Source organism: Panthera leo, chromosome C1 (assembly GCF_018350215.1).
Source record: "Panthera leo isolate Ple1 chromosome C1, P.leo_Ple1_pat1.1, whole genome shotgun sequence".
Classification (NCBI taxonomy): domain Eukaryota; kingdom Metazoa; phylum Chordata; class Mammalia; order Carnivora; family Felidae; genus Panthera; species Panthera leo.
The window spans coordinates 153,826,137-153,848,261 of record NC_056686.1 but is presented as its reverse complement, the minus strand read 5'-3'; the positions used below and the strand labels follow the sequence as shown (position 1 = coordinate 153,848,261).

The 22,125-nt window shown below is 35.5% G+C and overlaps 1 protein-coding gene across 1 annotated transcript in view; it reads right to left on the bottom strand.

The window, feature by feature from the left end:
- The window catches only part of CSRNP3 (cysteine and serine rich nuclear protein 3), a 75,999-nt gene extending 54,179 nt beyond the window's left edge, over window positions 1-21,820 (bottom strand). Inside the window, exon 1 of the mRNA XM_042952824.1 lies at window positions 21,643-21,820. Coding sequence (XP_042808758.1) covers window positions 21,643-21,790 — 148 coding nt within the window. The 5' untranslated portion in view covers window positions 21,791-21,820. The remainder of the gene's footprint in view (window positions 1-21,642) is intronic.
- Between the last annotated feature and the right edge of the window lie 305 nt (window positions 21,821-22,125).

The window sequence follows — 22,125 nt, the reverse complement described above, 5'->3', positions numbered from 1 at the left end:
AGATACCTTAGATAAGTTTTAGAAGGTTTATATAGGCATAAACTCTGGCTGGATCAAATTGATCAAAAAGAAAAACTGTACAAATATAAATTGTTTAAATGCTTTATCCTGTAACATTTATAGAAAACCATATTATTAGTAATTTTTAACCATAAAGGTGCCTTTGACTTTTAAAAATTTTTTGCAATAAAATATTTTTGCTTATGTGATTTACAGCTGACCCTTAAACAACAGTGGAACTGCACAGGTCCACTTACAGATTGATTTTTTAAAAATAAATACAGTACTTTAAAGATATTTTCTTTTATGGTTTTAATAACTTATTTTCTCTAGTTTATTTTATTGTAATAATACAGAATATAATATATATAACAGAAAATACATGTTAATCAACTATATGTTATCAGTAAAGCTTTCAGTCAACAGTAGGCTATCAGTAATTAAGTTTTGGGGGAGTCAACAGTTACATGTGAGTTTTGACTGACAAGGGGTCAACACCCTTAACCTTCATATTGTTCAAGGGTCAACTGTATAAAATTTCTAGAAATAGGAGAGGAAAAAAGTTTGGATTTCCTTTGGGTGCCCCCTTCAGATATATGCCTGTCATTTGAGAATTTTCTTTGATTTTCAATCCTTACTCTTATAGGCTCTTCATCCAACCAGAGTAGTAAGTTTAGCCTAATTAATAATTAAATGAGTGATTTCCCTATTAAGTTTAAAAGAACTCTTTAAACTCTTTATCTTTGGAATCTGAATCCTCCTAACGTAGGTGGCTGTATAACAATTCAGTGTCTTTATCAGATTGAGCTAGTGGGGAAATACCCTAGGTCAAAATTACCTATAGTAGGACAAGCCAACAAATAAATTCTAGGCTATAAGGCAAGAATTTCTGAGCCTCCAACTCTTTTCTTTTTGATAATGCTTTGCGCATTGCGAGTGCAGAACTTTATAACTGATTTAAAAAGATAACGTGTCTTCTCTCTCTCTCTCTAGTATGTTCTCTTGATATTTCTGATGCTTTCTTGATTTTCCTAGTGGCTCTGAGGTACCATATGGGTGGGGGGGATCACGTGTGGCCATCAACAACCCAACTCACCAAGAAGCACTGTTAGCTCGCTAGGGTCACTACTAATGTAATGAAATTACTGTGTTAGTAAAAAAGAGTGAATGTGATCCCATACTGGTAATCTTCAGATTACAATTTGAGTCAAAAGAAGTTTAGATAAGAAGAAAAAGATATCATGGGATTTTTAATTTCACAACTCAATAAATAGAAAATTAGGAGATCAAAGAGGGGATTTTCCTAATAAATCTCTCACCTACTCTGTATTCTCCTAGGAACAATCTCAGGTAAAATTATAAATTAGAAGAGATTTGGCTTTAGTTTTTTTTTATTGTTATTTTTCTTGACTTTATTGTAGTTCTTCTATAATTCAGATACACAGAATACTACCGGGACCCCATACACCTTCTATTAAAAACAAAGTCACTCTTGCTACCTTGGGTGTGATTGATAGCTTTGTGACTGTAACGTCCTAATGTTAACGATCCCAAAAGAAAGAAAGGGAAAAGTGGGTCTAAATGACAAGAGATGTGTTCCTAACATGTAATAGCACTTTTGAATACCCTCCCAACCTCACACCATATAAATAACAATATTCATAAGGATAATCTTGCTATACACTTCTTTTTCCAATTTGCAATACATTACCACATCATTCTTTAGGCCCAACTCAAAATTTGTTTCCCCTTTATAATTAACCTCAGAGGATTTCACATCCCTGTGATGGCTGTTATTTCTGGCACTCCATAATCCTTCCACATATATAATTTGCTCTGTATGGACAGGGGAAAGATGTGAATGGATATCAAATATTTCAGGTACACCATTATAAAAATGGTCTACTCGGTGTAAATGGCAATTTATTTGGTTTTGGTTCATACTGTCTTCCTGCTGCTATTGTTTCTCAATAGCAAAGGTGCCTAACTTTGTGAATTTCATAGAGTCCAATTAATGACAGAACCATTTGGGTGTTAGTTAATGTTAGCTAATGGTCATGACAATGAAAGCTATGTTAATAAAATAAGACACTACAACCTGTTGGGATGAGCACTGGGTATTGTATGGAAACCAATTTGACAATAAATTTAATATTAAAAAAAGTACACTTCAATTTCCAAGAAAGAATAAAAGACCCTCATAGTTTTTCAAGCAACTGCTGGAAGACAGCACAGCAAAAAGACCAGTCACATCTGTGTTGAAAAGTCATAGATGGAATATATTTGTTGGTATATCCTTTGTGACTGTGGTCTGTATACAAAGATCATGGAGCACCACACATTTTGTACTGTTTTTTTTCTGTTACTGTGATACATTTTCATCTACTTATTTATCCTCTAGCCAGTTTCTATAGTATTGAAGAATAGACATTGTAGCTATCTGATCATAATTGGGGTTTAACCTCCACAGTGGAAGAGAATGAAGCTGATCCAGTGGTCAGTCTGGGATTAAGCTTGATATTAACATTCAGATTCTAACTAACTGAGCTAACTGACCACAAAGCAGACAAATGCTTATAGCAAAAGAGGACTGGATACAGAAACATAAAAGAGAAGTTGGAATTAAAAAAAAATACTTAAATGCAAAATATCTATGAACTATCACCCAAATTCTTTTTTTCATTTCACTGTAATGAATAGCATGTAATTATTTTTTCTCCCAAATTCTTATAGTTTTAAGAATTTTTAATGAGTTAATATTTATAAAAGTTGACAAAATATCATTTTATCAGTTAAAAAACACCAAAATTATATACCTAGGGTATTCAAAAGAATAAAAGTGCAGAAAAATTTAAAAACACAAAAATTCTCGTGAGTTCACATATGATCAAAGTGAACCCAGTGGTATTCTGGTAAATCAACTGGCTCCCCACAAAATGCATATATTTATTATAAATTTTACTTACGTAAAGAATGCATAGCTCGTGATTTACAAATAATAATAAAATATAAATATTCTTTATTATAATTCTATTTAATATTTTGGTTCTCATGGAATCAAATGTCAATTGATTTTTGCTTAATTTATGTATGCATCACCAACCTCTTGTGGCAATTGACAGATATGTGTAGTTTAGATATAAATATTGGTTGACATTTTCATTTAAGTAAATGAGTGAAAGGAAAACAAAGCATTGAAGGCATATTAAAATAATTCATTCATTAATAACATGAATGACTTCTTTGCTAGGTGAGATAATTTTTGACTATTAGAAGAATATTTTTGGGACACCTGGGTGGCTCGGTCAGTTAAACGTCCAACTTCAGCTCAGGTCATGATCTCACAGTTCAGGAGTTCAAGCCCTGTGTCAGGCTCTGTACTGACAGCTCAGAGCCTGGAGCCTGCTTTAGAGTCTGTGTCTCCCCTTCTCTCTGCCCCTCCCCTGCTTGCACTCTTTTTTTCTCTCAAAAATAAACATTAAAAAAAATTTTTTAAAGAATATGTTTTCATCTCTTTATGCTACGTACAGTGCAAAAGCTATAAAAATGACATAATTTTAATTTGTACTAATATTTTTTCTCATTGCTTTCTTAATTCTACACAATCTACAAAACAATAAATTGATCATTCTGATGTGTGGTGTTCACCAATTTCCATGGTGCAAATACCCGTACCATGGCTGAAAAATTAAATTAATATAATTTTATGTTAATATAATTTTTATGGAAATGACTCAAAGTACAAAATACATACCGACAAAAGCAAAAATGCTATTTGATTATGTAAAATAACCTTTTTGGAATTAAAAAAATTGTTTTGATGGTTATAACTGATATTTTCACGTATATATCCTTAAACCTTTGAAGAAAAGAATGCAGGTCATATAGTACTCTTATTCTTCCTTACATATGCATAGTTCTTTCATTCAGAAATTCTAAGATAATTAATTTTGCTACTCTATACAAAACACAACTTTGAAAAATTGGAGAACTAATTGATTACCAAGAATAACAGCAAAAATAATGTTTTTAAGAAATGCAAATAGCATTTAATAATTTGGAAAGCATCTTGTGGTTTTACAAATATTTCCTAGACAATATAGAGGTGATTGTTATCTAAAAGAGTTAAAGGCAAGAACAAATAAAGAGTTAAAGGCAAGAGCAAGCACGTTAAATTATGGACGTTTTTACTTTTAGGCAATACATAAAAGCTGTACCACAAAGACTTTTTAATTAAATAATTTGAATGATTTTATTTTATACTTAGAAAATTAAACCACACCCACATAGGTTTCTACAAGCGTTAAACTGCAAATTTCTAAAAGCAATTCAGAACTTCATACCAGAGATTAAAAGTTTTCATTGACTAGGTCCTTTGAGACTTCCATAAGGAGGTGTTTTTAAGAGTTCCAACACCAGAGTGAAGCTGGCCATGGTCTGAATCTGGTTCCACCCCTTACTAACAGTAAGATCTTAGAAAAGTCACTAACCTTCTCTGAACTCCCATTTTATCATCTGTAAAATTAGGATTAAAAGTGGGGCGCCTGGGTGGCGCAGTTGGTTAAGCATCCGACTTCAGCCAGGTTACGATCTCGCGGTCCGTGAGTTCGAGCCCCGCGTCAGGCTCTGGGCTGATGGCTCGGAGCCTGGAGCCTGTTTCCAATTCTGTGTCTCCCTTTCTCTCTGCCCCTCCCCCGTTCATGCTCTGTCTCTCTCTGTCCCAAAAATAAATTAAAAACGTTGAAAAAAAAATTAAAAAAAAAAATTAGGATTAAAAGTAATACCTATTTCAGGGGCACCTGGGTGGCAAAGTTGTCCGACTTTGGCTCACGTCATAATCTCGAGGTTCTGAGTTCGACCCCATATGGGGCTCTGTGCTGACAGCTTGGAGCCTGGAGCCTGCTTTGGATTCAGTGTCTCTCTCTCTCTCTCTCTCTCTGCCCCTCCCCCACTCACGTTGTATCTCTCTCCCTCTCTCAAAAATAAACATTAAAAAATTAAAAAATAATAATACCCATTTCCTAGGATTGCTGTGGCAATTACATGTGTTAATGCAGGTAAAGTGTAGTAATAAATATTTTTTAAACCTCACATTTCTTTTGCCATTTGAAGAAACCCACCTTCTTAGGAGTTTGCAACAGATTTGGTGTCTTAACTGAAAACTTTGAGAGATGCTAATTGGAATGAAACAATTGGTATCATAATGCATATGTTTATTTACCAGCCATGTACTTGCTATCTATGCTGTGTGCTTCGGCAACCACAGCCCTCGTCCCCCACAATCCTCTTTCTGTTGAGTACCCTTTCCCCTCCCTAATCCCGTTTTCTGAGTATATAAGTACACATCTTCAATCCAATTGACCACATTATCTTCTCTCCCTCTCCCTTCCTCCCTCCCTCCTTTCTTCCCTCTACTTGATTTTTAAGTCTTAAGTTACTACCCATTTCTTCTAGTAAATTCTCCTGGATAACTGTTATAGAAAATTTTCCAGAAATACCTGTGCCAACACTTATTTCTCTGTCCTGATATTTACGCAAAACTCATGCTTTATTGATGTTCCGATGGTGCCCAGAGTTTAGGAGGATAGGTCCAAAAGACATTGAACACTTGCTGTGACTATTTCCCATAAATCTTACCCCGGAGTACACTCATAAAAGCTCTCACATGTTTCCATTAGGATGGTCTACAGAAGAGCTCTGCAAATGGCTGATGCTAATGAGCCCATAGATGTTTTTAAAACCTGATGTGGTCAATCAAAGGGGAGGCGGCTGCCAAGACATCCCCTCCTCTGTAGCTGTAAAGCACTTCCCGAAGGAAAGTGGCCTGGCTGGGAGGTGCCACAAGGCCTGTCTTACCCCCTCAGTCATAACAATGTCAGCACCTCTTCATCCATGCTCCTTCACTCAGAAAAGAAAATACCATTCAGAAAGAGACTAAGTGGTTCAACTTCAGAAAATTCTAAGAGGACAAAGCTCTATCAACCAAGGAATTTGAATACAAAGATTTATGATACCAGTGCAAAAAGCCGTATGCAGGAAAGAGTTAGTAAGCAAATAGAGCGTATTATCTTTGAGCTCAACCCATGCACTATTTATTGAGATTCTCTCATTTAAAATGGAATCTATGTGCTATTTGATTAATTAGCAGAAGACTTTACTGTATTTTCTGAATTAGATGCAAACTGATACGAGATGTTTTCAGAAGTCTGAAAAGTGATGCAAGAATGAGAAAGGTTGATAATGCTGTTTTCAACATTGATTATAGGAAACAATAGTATAAATTACAGGATTCAGAGTCAAAATGATGCAAAGATGAAAAGCTTATTAGCTTTGTGATTCTGGGTACCTACTTAAAATCAGTGACAGATGCTTCATAGGTTGTGCTAATTAAGAGAACACACATAAAATGTAAGTGCAATTCCTAGCACGGAATGTGTAAAGAAAGTTCAATAAATGCCAGTTATTACTGCTATGATTATTATTCTGAATTCTTACAATTTTTTAAGACTCATGCTGCCAAGAATGGTGAATATACTCTGAAAATTCTACCTTCTGCAGCAGCTATGATAAAATCTCATGTCACTTGAATAATGTTCCACTACCTGGACGAGGGGTAGCAAACAGGTAGATAGTAAACTGAATGTAACTTTAAGAAGAATTTCACTGGATTAGATAGGTTTATTATTATTATTATTATTATTATTATTATTACTATTATTAAATATAAAACCTTTTAGGAAGGAATACTCTAGGTCCACCATGCCCTCTTGTCATACACTTGGCTGCTTTCTCAGAGTTCTAGGGCTTGACTGGATCTGAAGATATTTGGATTTGCATCTGTAATCTGGATCTTTCCAGTCTTCTCTCCCACTCTATCAAAAACATAACTGTAATATGTCTCTTTCCTTTGGAGACCTACTCTCTCTACAGGTAGTTTTCCAGAATAATTATTTTTTTATGATTTTTAAAAATTTTTAAGTAATCTCTATACCCAACAGGGGGCTTGAACTCACAACCCCAAGATCAAGAGTCACATGCTCTACCAACTGAACCAGCCAGGCGGCCCTACCAGAATAATTATTAATAAAATTTGTGTTGTCCCTCACTGGAAACATCATCACCATAGCTAATACTTTTGGGCATTTACTAAATATCAACTACAGTATAAAGCAATTTGCCTATATTCACTCATTTCAGTCACCATCAAGTTTACAATAGGGTAGTATTTTTTTCTATTGCTATTGATAGATGAGGAAGTCAAATATCAGAGATAATACATTACCTGCCTCTGAGTAGAGAATCTTTGATGAGAATCTAGGCAGTTTCAGTCCAGACATTACATTTTAAACTACTAGATAGACCACATATATGTAGATTTAATAGTCATCCCAATGGGATTACATTAATGACAAAATTTTCAGTCATATGGTAGAAGATATTTTAGGACAGAAATTCCTCTCAAAATATACTGCCTTATGCTTGACAAGTAAGGTTGACCTCACCAATTTTTAAAACACAATTAGCACATAAATGAGACAAATGTGGATATTCAGTTATAAATAACATTTCATGATATCAAATGACTATGCATTTTAAAAATATTCCAGATAAATCATTGCTGCTAATGCTTCATCCTTTTGTGAATTTCTTCAGAAATTTTCAGTTACATTATTCTTTTGTAGTAATGAGACGTTCCAAAGTGTGCACTTATACATTTCAGCTAAGTACAGCTTTGAAAATAAGTTTTAAAAATCATTAGGTACGTGAATATTCTATTTATTTCTCCAATATTTCTCTATCAATAGACCAACATTTACAACATCTTACTCTAAATATCATCATTTATTTTCACTCAGTCTTATATTGTTGTTTTTTAAGTTTTATTTATTTATTTTGAGAGAGAGAGAGAGAGAGCACATGAGCACGTGCTTATGCAAGTGGGGGAGGAGGGGGAGAGAGAGAGAGAGAGAGAGAGAGAGAGAGAGAGAGAGAATCCCAAGCAGGCTCTGCACTGTCAGCACAGAGCCCAACACAGGGCTCAAACTCACAAACTGTGAAATCATGACCTAAGCTGAAATCAAGAGTTGGACGTTTAACCAACAGTCCTATTATTATTAATCAAAAATCTGCCTGTTCAACAAGTAGTTTTAATACACTATACTTTAAGTATATTATCTACTTAATCAAGACACCCGCAAACAAAACCAATTAAAATAACTCACGACTTTCATTTCCTTATGTGGAAACTACAAGCCAAAATCACCAAATGGAATATTCCATTGTGTATATGTGTGTGTATGTATGTGTGTGTGTGTGTATATATATATATATATATATATATATATATATATATTCTAATGGACACAAGCATAAACACTGAAAACACAGAGATATCCTCAAATATAATATAAATAACTCAAGCAAGGAGGACTATCAGTAGCATGTTATATTTGGATGGAATTTATGCAAATTACCATACTTTGAATATCAATCTATTCTCACATTTTCCAAATGAAGAAACAGGTTAAATGGTTAAACCACAGTCAGAGTTACTTGTAATAGAACTAAAACTACATTGAAGATCTTATAGCTCCTTGGTTGTGGCTTTTCCACTTAAAACACACTGGAGAAATTTGCAATACAGTAGTCCCATTTTCACAAATTCAACTGAAGTACTAGGGGAAAGAAATCATAGCAAACTTAAATATTTCTCTTTCACAATGGCTCCCAAACACAAGCAACTACTTCACCAATGATCAACTAAAGAGACAATATTCTACCTTAACACCATAATGGGGAGAAAGGTCTTGTGGGATGTACTGTATATCCTGCAACAGTTTACAGTGAATTTTAAAAGCACAAGAAGCAGTTTCCAATGGTGATTTTTGTAAACATCACTGTGCATCCTAGTGCCAAACATCTGGGGAAGATGCTGCTCCCTACATTTTAGGACTTGGGCACTGAATGTGTATGAAAGGATTTCAGAAGAATATTTGGCAATAACACTTGGCGATCATTGTGGACAAGATGAAGAATCTCAATGAACAGATTAAATTTAGTTCTAGTTAATGAACAAATTTGGCCTGGAAGTTTTTAATGTGCTACAGGGATCTTCTGCCTTTTTTTTTTTTTTAATGTTTGTTTATTTGTAAGAGAGACACAGAACAGGAATGGGGGAGGGGCAGAGAAAGAGGGAGACACAAAATCCGAAGCAGGCTCTAGGTTCTGGGCACAGAGCCTGATGTGGGGTTCAAACTCACAAACCCTGAGCTCATGACCTGAGCTGAAGTTGGACACTTAACCGATTGAGCCACTCAGGTGCCCCCATTCTGCCTTTTTCTATCAGGAATACAATGTTAAACAAAACAGATTCCCAAATATAAACAAATACAAAAACATACAAGTATAAACAAATCCACTATAAAATAGATCCAAATTGTGATACGTACTGAGGAAAAAAAAAAGGGTACTGAGAAAGAAAATAAAGGGGAAGAGAATAGTGGGGTAATCCAGGGACTTTTATCTCAAGTGAAAAATATGTAAAACTTGCTAAAAATTATAAAATACTTCAAACTTCCAAAAATAGTATGTATTTACTATCCATATTTAATGGATGTTAATATTTTACCATATTGACTTCAGCTTGTTACTTTTACAATATAAGCAAAGTGAGAAAGTACAGTAAACCCCCACCACCCATTCTTCTACTCTTCATCTCTACAGGTATCTTCACAATGTCATGTATCATCCTTTCCTATGCATATTTTTACTTCAATAAAATACAGTGTCGTTTGATGTGTTTTAATTACATACGTGTATCATATAGAGCTTTGCAACTTGTGTATTTCACTCAATAGTGCATACATGTAAACTTGACTATTCAGTTCAATCTGTTATCCATTTTATCATCATATGAGCAAACTACAGTTATCCAATCCTATACTGGCCCACAGTTAATCTTTCTTTTAACTTTCAATACTGGGTTTTCTAGGTAATTGAGTCATCTGACACTCACAGTGGCATTATGAGGGTTCCTGCTTCAGCACAGGTTTGTCAATACATGATGTTGTCAAACTTTAAAATTTTGCCAATCTGGGGCTCCTGGGTGTTTCAGTCGGTTAAGCATCTGATTTCGGCTCAGGTCATGATCTTATGGTTCGTGAGTTCGAGCCCCGCATCGGGCTCCGTGCTGACAGCTCAGAGCCTGGAGCCTGTTTCAGATTCTGTGTCTCCCTCTCTCTCTGTCCCTCCCCTGTTCACACTCTGTCTCTGTCTCAAAAATAAATAAATATTTAAAAAAAATTTTAAATTTTGCCAATCTGATGATATGATACATGTGAAATGGTGTCTTTTTGCAATTTTAATTTCCCTACTTAGTAACAGAGTTGAACATCTGTTCATATTTGTATCAGCCTTTTCTCTGTGTATTATCTGTTCATATTCTATAACTTTTTTATTACATTGGCTCTTTATTTTTGTAAGAGTTCTTTTTATATTCAAATACTATTTTCTTGTCAGTTAATGAACTGCAAATATTTTTTCTAGTATGCAGCTCATCTTTTCACTTTCTTGATGCTGTATTTGATCATATAAACAAGTTTAATGTACCCAAGTGTATTTTCTTATGCTTTGTCTTTTTGGCATCATATCTGACATAAAGATATTTTCCTATATTTTTTCTTCAAGTTTTATAGTTTTGATTTGTTTTTTTTACATTTACGTACTTAGTTCACTGGGAATTAATTTTCATGTATGATATGAGGTAGGGACCTAATTTTATCTTTTTAAATGTGGCTGGCCAGTTGTTAAAAGGTCATTATTAGAACAGTCCCTCCTTTTCCAACTCAGTCTCCTCTGTCACATACCAAGTTGCATATTTAATCACCATTAAATATGAGTCTGTTTCTAAGCTCTCTTTTATTCCATGTGTCATCTGTCTGAGCTAATTTTATGTGTTTTAACTATTTTAGCATTTGAAGTATTGAAATCTGTAATGGTAAGCATGCCTTCCCTTTTCCTTATTCTTTTTCAAAATTTTTTTAGCCCTGACCCTTCCACAGAAGTTTTAGGATAAGCTGAATAGTTTTAAAATGCATTATGTAAATTTTTAATTTTATAAAATACAGAATAATATATATATTTTTCAGCCTCATTTTCTGTCTCTCTTTCTCTTTTTGCTGCGTTATTTGAAAGTAGCTCCAAGATATCTATTATTTTTCCTGTAAAACGTCCACATACATCTCTAAGAGATGAGGACTTTGGGCCTGCATATGTTGGATGGGTGATCAGGGACAGTTCCAGAACCTGAAATCTAAAGAGTCAATCAATCATGCACAGACTGTTCCAGACATGATCTTAGGGCAAGAAAGGTTTGTTATGTTACACCTGACACTAATATTACACTGCATGTTAACTAACAGGAATTTAAATAAAAACTTAAAAAAAGAAAACTGAGTCAAGATCGATGTGGCTGAATTTTTGAGATGGAGGGAAGAAGGAGGGGGAGGTTGGGGAGGAGGGCAAAGGCTCAATCATGGAGCTGTACAGGGTTTTGGAGGTCATAGTAATGAGTACATCTGAAAGCAACTTAAGGATTTAAGCAGGAAAGTGGAGATCCAATATACTCCTGCACAGAGATAAGACTGAGGCTCCAACAAGAGAGGAGGCAGAAAACAGCTGGAAGTCTCCTGCAGGGGTCCAGGAGAGAGATGAAAGACAGATGTCCTTGGCTGGCAACACAAATGGAGGTAAGTGGACAGATTTGAGACATATTTATAGAACACATGACTGTGCTAGGAAAAGCAAATAAGGAAACAAAACCAGAATTCTCAATACGTTGGAATAAAGAGCTACGCTTAATGGTACCATTTATTATGGCTCAACCTGAGGTCCTGATGCTGAATTTAAAGCAAACCAAACCAAACTAAATGAACTGTATTTATATAATGTTAGTGGTCTGACTTGGTAATCCCTTTTTTTCTTAGTTGATTCAAAGGATGGTGAAGGTGAAAGCAACTTGGATTCCCTCAAGTGTGCTGTACAGCTACTGCATAAATAGCTGCACAGCATCCAATTAAACAGTGATGTTTCTGCCTAGGAAAGCTATATATAAGCAAATGAAACCAGAAAGGTACATGCTGGGAATACAGAATTACAGTGGGGCCCTATTTAAAACACAGCTCGCCATTAGATGTATTTGGACATAATAACTGTTATATCAGAATCCTGATATATCACAATGATACCCATCAAAATCATAAATTACACAGTTAGCTTGTAAATCTGTATGTATTTCCACTGATGTCCATGCCCTTATAAAGTCCTACAATAAATGCATTCTTTTTTTGTTTGTATGGTTTAGTTGTACTAAAACAAGACAACGCTTTACAAAGCTAACTGTCATTTATCAAGTATGTAACAGTAATTGTACCTACACCAGTATAAGTCCTAAGAACACACGTTTCAGCTCTGTAAATCTCCAGAAAAGATAAGGTGTGTGTACAAATAACTACAATGTAAGACAGAATACAGTCAGCGTTGGAGACATGCTTTAGTGTTAATAGACTATGAGTTTCTACAGAAGCTGAATCATGTCTCATTTACTTTTATATTTCTGGCTCCTAGGACTAGTGCAATGAATAGCAAAGAGTACATGCTTAATAAGTGTCTATTCATTCATCCATTTATCTAAATATTTATTAAGTGCTTACTGGAAGTTAGGCGTACAGAGACCTGTTCCTGACTTTGATGAGCTTACACTCATTCCTTCCAAACTCATTTTGAGTGCCCCGCTTAAAGGGAGAAGGATATATATGGAGGCAGGGTCCTCAATGACAAGAAGGAGCTGCTGTGTATGAGGGAGAAGGTGGCGTGACTTCAGTCTGACACACTCAGTGCTGTGAAATGGGAGAGAAAACTGGGGGCACCGAGCAGGATGGTAGTAGGGCAATAATGAGCAGCTGAATCTGAAAACACAGTGTTTGTCATTTTCTTTAAAACTTCTTTAAAGTTTTTACATATTTGGGGGCACCTGGGTGGCTCAGTCAGTTAACTTTCCGGCTTCAGCTCAGTTCATGATCTTGAAGTTTCTGGGTTTGAACCCCGTGTCGGGTTCTGTGCTGACAGCTCAGAGCCTGGAGCCTGCTTCAGGTTCTGTGTCTACCTCTCTCTCTGCCTCTCCCCTGCTCTCACTCTGTCTCTCTCTCTCATAAATAAACACTTAAAAATTTTAAAAATAAATAAATAAAGTTTTCATGTATTTGCATAAAAAGGAAATATGGAGTGAAGAATATGGGAGGAAAATGGTTAAAAGTCCTGGCCTCCAAATTAAAACAAAAAAAAAAACAAAAAAAAAAAAAACAAAAGAAAAAAACCAAATAATGAAGTAAATGGTAAAGGGTAGAAAGATATGTAAAAACAAGAGGTGGGTGCTTTACTGGGGAAAACAAGAGGATGAGGTAAAAAAAAGGAGTTGGGGAGGAAGGACATGGAAGGAAAAGGGGTTGTGGTCTGAGTGTGGAACACTGAAATTTGATTGGTGGTAGAGCTGTTCTAATTTGTAACAATATTCTGGATGAGGCTGTGGACATAAACAGCTGACTGAAATGGAGGTAAAGGACATAAATAGAATAGAAATAAAGACTTCAGAATAGAGGTGGTCAAGGAAATATGAGGCTAATGGTTCAGTGAGCCATCATATGCCTACTGACATCATGGTTTGGGGGGAAATACTGGGATGGAAAGAATATAGAAAACCACTGCCAAAGTTTTGAATGTTGGTGAAATACCAAAAGACTTAGTAAAGAGCAGGGTAAAATGAGAGACGTGGTAAAGTTTTCACGGAGAAAGAAGTATTTGATGTGAACCTTAAAGCGGGTATAGAACTTCATAGAGATTGGGAGGCAGAGAAGACATTTCAGCCTGAAGGATTGTCTAAATGCCAGAGGAGGCAGCAATGGTTAACTATCTCTGATTCATCACACTGGATCTCTCAGATCTCTCAGATGAAATGATCTGAAAACAACTCCATTGTATTGGAATTGGACTTTACAGTGCATTCCTATGAGTATTTTCTAAATGGACCACTAACTCATATCTATCTTCCTACACTCCAAATTCTCCCAACTACTTAACTTTCATATCCCCAACCAACTAAATACCTACAGATTCAACTGCTCTATGTCTGCTGTTTGGATGGGGACACTGACCTCGTATAAGCACATCTGCAACTGGTTCCAGGTCTGATCTTCCAAGGCCATGCTAAAAGGTTCTTCTTCAACATAAGGGGATGCAGAGGGTCTGGAGATCTCTTATTTTAACAGTAGCTTTGCAGAGGTGTCTTGACCTATGCTGCTTATTTTTTCTTACTTGGTCTCAGCTCTAACTTAAGATGCTATTTTGATCCTTGTTCTTTGAATCATATTATCACAGAGTAGACAGGAGATTTTGAGGGTCACGTGACCCTACCTCCTGCTTAATCAAAGACTTCCCTTGATACACCTGTGTTAGGTTTCTGCCTGAACACTCCTCTATTGTTTGAAAAATCAAAGATTCAGGGATAGATTGCTACATTTATCTATGGGATAGTAAGTTCTCAAAGTAAACCACACTGCTGGATAGACATGATCTGCTCCTGTATCTTAAGTTGTATTTACTACTTGTAGTCTATTATTTTGTCATGTCTGAAAGCACTTAACTCAGAGCCTGTAACATAAGATATACTCTATTTGTTGAAACTGAAACTAAATTTTCAATGCATTTTAACTGCTAGGTTAAGAGAATAGGTTACTTCTAGTACAAAGTTTCATGTCAAAATCTGTTTTCTGTGGATTCTTTATCTCAAACCTCTTTAAGAAATGTGCAGTCAGTGGGACGGAAGAGATACTGGAGAAACAGGCTGACTTGGGTGCACATGGTAGCATATGTATGTCTGTGTATTCAGAGAGAAAAGGGAGACAAGTAAGAAAAGAAAGAGGGAGGGAGGGAAACAGATTATAATCTCAGCCCTTGGGTAAATTAGGAATATATCTCTGAATGGTGATTTCTACTTTTAGAATATAGTTACAATAATAGCTTCTAATCAGACAACAATTCTTGGATAGAAATGAACTCAAGAATGTGAAAGTGTTTTTTAAATGAAAAAATCGCAACCCTATGTAAAACGTCTACTACCTGCTTTCATATGTAGCTTAGAAGATCTATCCTTTTACCTCTTGATATTTTCACTTCCTAAATACTGTATATATATTTGTAGAAACACTGTTTCGGGAAAAATAATGTGTTCCTTTCGGGAGGATGTTTCATCACATAGCTTCTCATTACTCGTGTGAAGTGCCAAGAACCTTGAAAGGGCAGGAAAAAAATCATTCCTCTCTAGCTTCTCTGCAGCTTTCCTTTCGACAGTGCTCAAGTACAGGCTGATTGGCTATGGAGCCACAGGGATTTGATGAAACAAGGCGTTCCACAGCAATACAGAATCCAGATGCTTCTATCTCAAGGGAAGTACACGATGTGACCTTGGTTGATGGCTGGTAAGCATGCTAGTTGCCTAGCAAAACTCAGAAGTCCATGAAAAGAGGCCTAATTTCCTTATTGATTTATATTTTGAAGCTTTTATTGTTATAATGTGATGTGCTACAAATTGAATATCTAAGAATGCTTAGAATAGCATGGAATTTTTTACTACTATAGCTGCTGACACATACCAATCTTATCAATGCCTGTATTTGTAATGATAACAAAATGTTGTTACACAATATGTTAATCCCTGCAAAGTACTGAGTACATGGGATATTTTTAATTTGAAAGATGAGCTCATGATGGTGAGATTTAAATAACCACATTACAAAAAATCTCAATGTGAAACTAAATTTGGTTTCCTAATGCCACACAAATTTGATAGTCATCAAAAATCATTCTTTACTCTAAGACAGGTTTTTTTTCTGAAAGTAGAGACATATATTAAAGAAACAGGATTCACCACTAATAATATTCCTAAAAGTTTAGATCCACAGATTTACATGCAGATAAGACCACTGCTGATAAGTACATATTTTAATCTAGATGAAAAAAGAAATAAAACATATTTTTAAAATTTGCATATCAATTTTAGGACTAGTGAATAATCTGAAATACATTTCTAGAAACAAGAAACCCTTTTAACTACCCCTTTCACATTAGTTAATATGCCCAGGTCTTTCATACAGTAAATATTCTAGGCAGAATTTTTATCTCTTGATTCTTTGCTTTTCCTACTATTCTTCTCCCTCTCCATAATAAAAATATGGTAAACTAAGCAGACTACTAAATGACAAGGGCATTGTTTAATTAAATCAATTAAATTTCTAAAAATTGTGAAAAATCTCTGCCAGGTTTCATTTAATACAGTTAAATCAGCAATTTAGTAAACGAACACATTGCCAGCCACCACTGATAATAAACAATGAGCTGAAACATTTTGATAAGTTTTTGGACATCATTAAATGTGTCTATTTTCTTCAATAGAAAAATCACTTCAATTACACATAACTTATTAAAGCCTTTACAAGTTAGCGAAGAAACTGGATGATTTAGCGGATCATGCCATTTCAATCAATCTGCTGTCCACATACATAAACACAATTTGAATGACAGTCATCATATTAGGTTAAGTTTAAGATTTATTTGTTGAGGGAGACATAAAATATCAACAGAAATGAAAATTAATAAATACGAAAATTCATTCATCTTTTTAATACCTCAAAAAATCAAATCATTTTCAGTGCTAAGGGGCCATACCATTTCTTGCCTTTATGACAATAGAAGTAAAATTTTGTATTCTGGTTTCTTTCTTTCTTTCTCTCTTTCTTTCTTGAGAGAGGGTTCAAGTAAGCTAGGGGCAGAGAGAGAGAGAGATAGAGGGAGGGAGAGAGAGAGAGAGAATCCCACGAGAGGCAGAGAGAGACAGAGAGAAGTGGGGCTCACCCGAAGCAAGGCTCGAGCTCACCCGATGCGGGGCTTACTCACGAACTGTGAGATCATGACCTGAGCTGAAGTCAGATGCTTAACGGACTGAGCCACTCAGGCACCCATGTTTTTCTTAATTTTATCTCATGAGCATTTTATATACTGCCAGAAGATCTTCACAACTATTATGAAAATAATTGTGTAAGTCACCATAATTTAATGGATCATTTCCCTGCTCTTAGACATGTTACTTTTCTCTTCCCCACCTCCTACTCCCATTTTTTGATACTACCACTAACCACCAACATTTTCATTGATGTAGTTTTCCCCTCATTTTTGATGTTTCTCCCTTCAGGTAAATTATCTGAAGTACAGACTCATAGATATGAATATTATTATGGCTCTTATATTTCCCAAGTGCTTTCTAAATTTCACTACCATCAAAATAAAAAGCTTCTGCACAGCAAAGGAAACAATCAACAAAACTAAAAGGCAACCAACGGAATGGGAAAAGATATTTGCAAATGACATATCAGACAAAGGGCTGGTATCCAAAATCTATAAAGAACTCACCAAACTCCACACCCAAAAAACAAATAATCCAGTGAAGAAATGGGCAGAAAACATGAATAGACACTTCCCTAAAGAAGACAACCAGATGGCCAACAGGCACATGAAAAGATGCTCAACATTGCTCCTCATCAGAGAAATACAAATCAAAACCACACTCAGATATCACCTCACGCCAGTCAGAGTGACCAAAATGAACAAATCAGGAGACTATAGATGCTGGAGAGGATGTGGAGAAACGGGAACCCTCTTGCACTGTTGGTGGGAATGCAAACTGGTGCAGCCACTCTGGAAAACAGTGTGGAGGTTCCTCAAAAAATTAAAAATAGACCTACCCTATGACCCAGCAATAGCACTGCTAGGAATTTACCCAAGGGATACAGGAGGGCTGATGCATAGGGGCACTTGTACCCCAATGTTTATAGCAGCACTCTCAACAATAGCCAAATTATGGAAAGAGCCGAAATGTCCATCAACTGATGAATGGATAAAGAAATTGTGGTTTATATACACAATGGAGTACTACGTGGCAATGAGAAAGAATGAAATATGGCCCTTTGTAGCAACGTGGATGGAACTGGAGAGTGTGATGCTAAGTGAAATAAGCCATACAGAGAAAGACAGATACCATATGCTTTCACTCTTATGTGGATCCTGAGAAACTTAACAGAAACCCATCGGGGAAGGGAAGGGAAAAAAACCCTAAAAAACAAAGAGGTTAGAGTGGGAGAGAGCCAAAGCATAAGAGACTCTTAAAAACTTAGAACAAACTGAGGGTTGATGGGGGGTGGGAGGGAGGGAAGGGGAGGTGATGGGTATTGAAGAGGGCATCTTTTGGGATGAGCACTGGGTATTGTATGGAAACCAATTTGACAATAAATTTCATATATTAAAATAAATAAATAAATAAATAAATAAATAAATAAATAAATAAATTTCACTACCATCAGTAGCAATGTATGTACCTATGATTTATACAGTGACTTTCACCAGCACTTAGGTATCAGCAGTTTTTACTGGAGAGGAGTGCTAATCTCACAGAGATAAAATTTCTGTGATTTCATACTAACAGAATCTCATTAGTATTATTTTAATCTGCATTATTATTACTATTGTTACATGCTTTAAAATTTTGCTAATCATATTTCCTATTGTTTGGATTGCCTCTGGAGGTTATCTAAAAGATTCATATGTGTTTTTAAATTAAATATAATAAATAATATATTTAATATCAGTATTTTGCAATGTGACTTTTTTTGTTACTTCAAAACTTGGGTAATGATCCCATGTCTGACAAATAAACAATATCCCCAAAATTTGATTTTTTTTAATCTATTTAATCCACCTGGAATATATTTTGGCATATGTTGTGAGATGTGTATCTAAATTACTTCTATTTCAAACTCTAACACCATCACCATTTATTACATACTTCTTCCCTTCCCCATTGCTCTATAAGGCTCTATTCTTTTTTTTTTTTTAATGTTTTTACTTATTTTGAGAGAGACAGAGCATATACTTTTGGGATGTGGGGGAGGGAGAGAAAGAGAGGGAGAGGGAGAATCCCAAGCAGGCTCTGTGTTGTCTGCATAGAACCTGACGTGGGTCTCAATCTCACAGTGAGAGATCATGACCTGAGCCAAAATCAAGAGTTGGACACTCAATTGACTGAGTCACCCAGGCACCCCTGTAAAACTGTATTCTTACACATTAAACTCTTATATATAACATGCTGAGACTTTCTATACTTTCCTAGATCTAGCACAGTATCAAAAAAGTTAAATTAATAATTTTCCACTATGATTTGATATCTGGAATGGCTTTTCAACATTTATACTGTCTTTTTAAAAATATACCTTTATTCTCATTAGCTTATTTTCCCAAATAGATTTTTATCATTCTATCACCTTCTAAGAAAATCCAATTGAGGCTTTTGAGACTATACTAATATTTATAAATTAATATGGAAAGCTTTAATAACTTTATTTATCTTTATATCTGGAAACATAACCTACCTCTTCACTAATTCAAAATAAACAACATTTATTTTTTATTCTTTATTTTAGAGAAAGAGAGTGCATGCAAGCAGGGGAGCAGGGCAAAGGGAAAAAGAGAGAGAGAGAATCTCAAGCAGTCTTCATGCTCAGCGTGGAGCTTGACTTAGGGTTCGATCCCACAACCCTAGGATCATGACCTCAGCCGATGTCAAGAGTCAGATGCTCAAACAACTGAGCCACCCAAGCGCCCCACAATAAACAATATTTTAAAGATATGTTCAATGCTATATAATTAAAGGGCAGTATGAGATAATGGAAAAAGTGAAGACTATGGAGTGAGGTACACACATACACACATATATATCTAGGCTCAAATCCTGTGTGACCTTGGGCAAGATGTTTAGCCTCTCTGAGCCTTACATATTTCCTCTATAAACTGAAGGTAGTGGTACTTCTAGAATGGACGGAAAGAGTAGGGATAATGTATATCCCTACATTGGAGCTGTATAGCTCCAAAGCTATTAAAGCATTTATATACCCAATAAATATTAGCTATGATCATAATTTTCAATATAAAATGTGCTTAGTAAAGTTCTTTCATGTGTATTATCTCACTTGTTCTGTTGATCTTCACAAAACTCTACTGGATGATGATAATGATGTTATTACCACTGTTAATACTAAGACCTAATACGTACACATGTATCTTCTTTTAAATCAAAAACACAAGCTCATTTCATATCATCATGACATATATAAATGTATTTGCAGATTATTTACATTACACAATTGCCTTGTCCCTGAATACTTTATGATTTTTTTGTTGTGATAATTATAATTGCTCTTTCTTTATATTTTCTATTAGTTTTGCTTGTTTAAAGGAATGCTTTTGATTTTAGTTTGTTTCATGCTCAACAGTTTTATTGAGATCTTTATTTCCTTTAAAATTATTGTTTATTCTTTTGGTTTTCTGGGTTTTCACATTTCCAAATTATATTCCATGTTATAGGATTGCATATTAATAAAATCAGCCACTTAACTGAAAAATGGAAAAACGAAGACTAGTTATCTCTCATGGTATCATGATATGGTAAAATCTTCCTGTTGGAAAATAACTTTAAGAAGATCATTTAGCTATTACTAGCCAGTTTCTTTTAGCTTGCAGATTGTATTAAGAATTTTCTGGGGGCTCTGAGCCTGAGTGTCTCAGTCAGTTAAGTGTCTAACTTCGGCTCAGGTCGTGATCTCATACCTCGTGAGTTCAAGCCCTGCATGGGGCTCTGTGCTGACAGCTCAGAACCTGAAGCCTGCTTTGGCTAACACACAGTGTGACAGAAAGAGGAATCAATGAGAAGGCATACATCTCTATTTTTTCTTTGTGGGCTTTAAATATTATTCTTGGGGATAAAGAATAAAGGAATGAGTAGAAAGAAGTATAAACCGCATGCACTTACACACTTGGGAGAGTTTTGTACCCTTCTTGTCTCTTATTGCAGGGGTGGCACGTTCTTTCTCATTATAACTTAGACTTCCCGCTCCCAAATACATCTATTTTTTCCCGCCCCAGAATATCATTTCAGCTTTGGGAGGATAAATTTCTGTGTCTGGACTTGTCTTTCCCCAAATATTCTCAGTAGGGTGCTCCCTTTTAAAATTAATAATAATGAAATACAATTTTGTGGGCGCCTGGGTGGCTCGGTTAGGCGGCTGTCTTCGGCTCAGGTCACGATCTCAGGGTTTGTGGGTTTGAGTCCCACATTGGGCTCTGCGCTGACAGCGCAGAGTCTACTTCAGATCCTCTGCCTCCCTCTCTCTCTGCCCCACCCCTGCTCTCTCCCTCTCTCATTCTCTCTCAAAAATAAACATTTAAAAAATTAAAAAAATACCATTTTTTCATTGAATCAGTTGGTTAACACTATCAAAATAATCCACTCCCAAAAGCAATCCAAATAAAAGAATCTACTGATACCTCAAAAATGCTTCTTTTTTTACTTAATCATGTTTTGCTTTTAAATCAATTACAAGGACAAAACAAAACTAGTAATAAAGGTTCAAAACAATGACCAAGATGATACAATTATTTTCACTGCAGAACCAGACAATTAGCTTAAGGTATGGTTTCTGTACTCACGGGGAAAATGATTAGAAGTGGATGGATTGACACTGTCCCCACTGTCAGCACTCTCGCTGCTGGAAACTTCATCATCTGATTCCCGCACAGAGGAGCAGGGTGAAGAGCCGTCAACTTCTTCAAACTTCCTCTTTAAAATTCCACTCATAGCTGCAGCGCTGTCACATGTACCTGTAACAGGAACGGGAGCAATGAAGCATTGAAATATTTGACCGCTAGATGTGTAGCCAAGGTCTCCAGAGTCATTTTTATGTGTGTTTTTTTTTTTTTTTTTTATACATGAGCTGAGTCTTTCCTTGAAAGGATCACTAAGCAGTTTTTTTAAAAATATTTTCAAATTAACAAAACTTAAACTAAAATTAAATACGAGCAATTGACCATTTGGTTACCAACCATTTTTTAAAGACACAGCTTATTTTAATATAATTTCTCTATTCCTTTTTGTTGGCAAATTGAGAAAATCTACCTGAGTCCATGAAATCC